We start from the raw sequence: 4,106 nt of genomic DNA on the forward strand, positions 1-4,106 counted from the left end.
TTGAATAAAACAAGAGAAAACACCAGCGATACTTAGCTCAATCAAAGTAGGATTTGCCTCCTCTTTGCCTCCCTCGTGACAAATCAAAGTGGTTAATTTTCTTTGGCTGGGCAGTGTAGTTTTACACACCGTCTTATTTTACTTTCTCAGGACTTAAAACTGTTTTTTGGGGGCAGAGTGGCAGACCCCCACAAAGGAAAACAATATATACACACATACAAGGTCATCATCTTAACATTATGATCATCCGTGAGCAGAGCATCAAGTTGGCATGCCTATTAAAGCTGAATGTGGCGATTACCATGTTGTTCAGCAAAACGCCTCACAAACTGATTAAGATCCAAAGCTTTAGTGCGTTTTGATTCAATGCTAAGTACAGCCAAACTTGACAGTCTCTTCTCTGTCATTGTAGACCGCACATACCTCATTCTTTCCATCTACTTGGGTCCGAATCTTTATACAGTCTATGGTCCGAAATGCTTCTCGTTTTGCGCCGTCCTGTTCAGATGAAATCGCCGCCAATCATATTTCGACGCTCCCCCCAGGGCCGGAGGAGGGGTTACAAGGCTCGCATCTTGTGCTGCATTCACTTGCACTCGGACATTAGAGACTTTCTCTCATAAATGTCCGATGAGCCACAACTTTTCTTTCAAAACAAAGCTGCCAACTGGGGTGGCCGCTGGGGTGGCAAGGCTATTTTTTAGGGTGGCAGTTGCCCCCCCGGTAGATCCGCCCCTGCATAGTATCACCTTGGACATTGATCATATATTATACATTGAATAGAAAATTAATAAATTATAATAATAAATAAATAAAAAGAACAACCAAAACACACAGGCATCTGTATAGACACTCGTTACGTCACGCGCGCCATTACTGTTTGTCCTCACTGAAGGAAGGACCCCTGAAAATTCTACTTTCAGAACGCGGGCTAATGTAAACCTTAAAAAGGAAAGTGTTTAACAAAAGTTTTCATGCAAATAAAAATCCAAGTGGGGAGCTCGAAACACATGCGGAGTTAACGTTGTGTCGCTGCTGTTTCGACACAGAAGAGTGAAGTGTTTCTTCTGAGCTGGTAAAAACTAGCTGGCTAATTTAGCTAAGAGCTAAAGCTGCTACAGCTGCGCAGTTTCGTTTCACAGAAAACACGAAAACACTCTGACACTAACTAGATACTGTAACCTAAGCTGTGTTTTCCTGCCATAATATATCTTGGAAAGTGGAATGGGCCGACTATACAAAACTTTTATAGCTGACTGCTGCTAACTACAACATAACCACAGAGGTAACTGTTCATATTTCCAAGGAATGTATTTAAGATTGTGACATTATTGTCAAGTTCTGGCCAGGTGGAGGGTCAAGAAGTCGCTTGAGTTATATGTGATGTTGACGAGTCACAGTTTACGTATTTTGTGAATGTAATTTTAATACATAAAATACGCTAGCTGTGGCAAGGTGTCCCAATATAACCAAGCGAGCCGTTTATGTTATTGTTTAAGGGAAGACTTGTTGATAATAACGTTACGTCTTGCATCACGATATAAATACAGTCACATAGCATTTACGCATTAATGCTTTTCTTAGTGCTTGCATGGAAGTGTTCCCTCCAATTCCCCTTTTCGGCCACAGAAAAAAAGCAACGACAAAACAAGTGTGCACTTTTTCTTATTTGCTTAGTTCAGATCAAAAATAAGCTCAGAGCAGGAAAATTGGCGGATCCAATGTTGTGGTGGTCACTGTTGAAAAGGACTTTCCTGTTTTTACTTCATACATATATTGCTTGTGTACTGTATGGTACGAATTCATGTGTAAGAAAAACATGGGCAAGACAGTGCATTTGCATTGTTGACTATGTAATAGAAAGCCATTACATTCGCAACTAAATGTTTTCTTTCTCTAACGTTGGGGTTTGTTTATTTTGCAAAGAGCTATCTAAGGTTAAATAAAACAAATTAACAGCATCATCTGATGTCCTAAAACACAAAATCTGGAACAATGTTTAGCTGTAAAACTGTACTCTGCAAATATAATTTATTCAACATTAATCACTACCATGTATTTTATAATAAAGCTTCAGCACTTTCGGTCACAATACTTGTTTCTCATACATGCATCATTGCTGATTATTATTTCAGATTATTAAAGTGACCTCATCCAAGGTTTGGTATTGCTGTCTCAGTCCTTGTTCCTCTCCTACATCATCTATGTTCTGTTACACCTCATCCCTCAGATACAATAATACATCATAATTGTTTTTTCTCTACTCTCTTTTAGCCATGATGAAGAGACGAGTCGAAGCAGCACCACTACAGGGGGCGAAGAGGCCACATGATGACAGCAGCTCAGATGAAGAGTCGCAGTTATCCAGACAAGGTAAAACATTATTTCCACCTGCAAACAATGCCTCCCACAAGTGAAAAGATTATCAAGAAATTATTATTACTTGAGACTTGCTTGTTTGTTTGTTTATTTGCCTGCGTGTCGCTGCCTGTTCCTGTTTGTAAATGAATGTTTTCACTGTGTGTCTGTGGTTTTGTTCTGTCTAGACTCGAGCCAAAATGACTCCCTCAGTGACCAGGAGGACCAGAGACCAGGGTTCTCCATGCCCTCTGTAATAGCTGACGACCCGGACAATGACCCCACTCAAAATGATGCCTCCTCTGATTTCACTATGTACAACAGTGTGTCACAGAAACTCATGGTAATGTATTCTAAATAATTACTACTACTTACTAATGATCTAATATACTAGATATTGACAGTTTCATAGTCTGTGCTGCAGATTTCTGGATCCCAGATAGTGTTTATTTTAGATTATGTGCAAAGATATTCAGAAGAGTTTTCCACAGTTTTTGTATAATTCCCTTTTTCTCTGCTTCCTCTTACACCTTTAGGCCAAGATGGGTTTCCGTGAGGGTTCAGGTTTGGGAAAGTTTGGCCAGGGACGCAAAGAGATCATTGAGGCCTCTACCCAGCGAGGGAGAAGGGGTCTCGGTCTCACACTGCAGGGCTTCCAGGGGGAGCTCAGTGTCGACTGGCGCGACGAACCAGAGGTACACAGAAGTAAATAATAACCATATTGCGTGTTTCTCTTTTAATTATGAGAAATGATCTACTATTGAACCATCAACTGTGTTTTTCATTTCCAATCCTGAATTCCTACACATACATCATAATGACCTGTTGACATGTTCTGTATCTCCATTGTTTTATTGTTTTCTCTCTTTTTTTGACTTTTTTCTTTCCAGCCCACGGCCTTACAAAAGGTAGACTGGTTCCCAGAATGCACTACAGAGAACCCAGATGCCACTGAGCTGAGAGACTGGATGAAAATGGGGCCGGTAAATACAAACACTTCAAACTTACTTGATCTAGCCAGGATCCATTGCATTTTCGTAATATTGGGATGCAGATTATGATTTTCAAAAGGGGGTTTCGTTTAGCATGAAACACTTGAAAATTGATGTCAAAGAAAACTATTTCTGCTAAAAATGTAGCAATGATTGAGAGTCAGACCTAAACATTTCAGATGTATGTATCTCACACTGCTCTGTAGCACATTCATGTACCTTTGCTGTGCTTTTAAATGAGTGTTTTTAGATGCCATTTGATAATATGTTTCTTAATGCTCTGAATGTCTTTCATTTTTGTGAAGCACTTTGAATTGCCGTGTGTTGAAAGGTGCTATATAAATAAACTTGCCTTGATCTGGATTACACTACACATATATATATATATATATATATATATATATATATATTTCATGTTCACGCAGGCCCTAGGGATGCCGCAGTGTGCCTATCGGTTAAAGGTGGGGTAGGTAAGTTTGAGAAACCGGCTCGAGATACACTTTTTGTTATATTCCATGGAATGCTCTTAACATCCCGATAGCAATGAATATCTTAAGTGCTTTGACAAAAAATCCATAAAAAAATATCATCTGTGGAAGCCGTAGTACTGTAAAAAACACGACCAATCATCTGAGCCGGCCCGGCTAAAATAACTGGATGGCCTACCTGCCTGTCAGCCTTCCATCTGTGCACAAACTTATCTTGTGCCCTCATTGGTCATGTGCGCGTCCGTGTGTGTTGGAGGAGGGGCTTGTA

General features: G+C 40.1%; 1 protein-coding gene across 2 annotated transcripts in view; it reads left to right on the plus strand.

Moving 5' to 3' along the window:
• The first annotated feature begins 890 nt into the window (after positions 1-890).
• The window catches only part of cmtr1 (cap methyltransferase 1), a 12,623-nt gene continuing 9,407 nt past the window's right edge, over positions 891-4,106 (plus strand). Inside the window, exons 1-5 of one of the 2 annotated variants that reach the window (XM_010767133.1) lie at positions 891-1,285; positions 2,275-2,373; positions 2,547-2,701; positions 2,895-3,053; positions 3,249-3,341. In XM_010767133.1, coding sequence (XP_010765435.1) covers positions 2,277-2,373; positions 2,547-2,701; positions 2,895-3,053; positions 3,249-3,341 — 504 coding nt within the window. In that variant the 5' untranslated portion in view covers positions 891-1,285; positions 2,275-2,276. The remainder of the gene's footprint in view (positions 1,286-2,274; positions 2,374-2,546; positions 2,702-2,894; positions 3,054-3,248; positions 3,342-4,106) is intronic. The other variant, XM_010767134.1, reaches the window with a different exon arrangement.

This window comes from Notothenia coriiceps, unplaced genomic scaffold, assembly GCF_000735185.1.
Source record: "Notothenia coriiceps isolate Sejong01 unplaced genomic scaffold, NC01 NC01_scaffold00004071, whole genome shotgun sequence".
Lineage (NCBI taxonomy): Eukaryota > Metazoa > Chordata > Actinopteri > Perciformes > Nototheniidae > Notothenia > Notothenia coriiceps.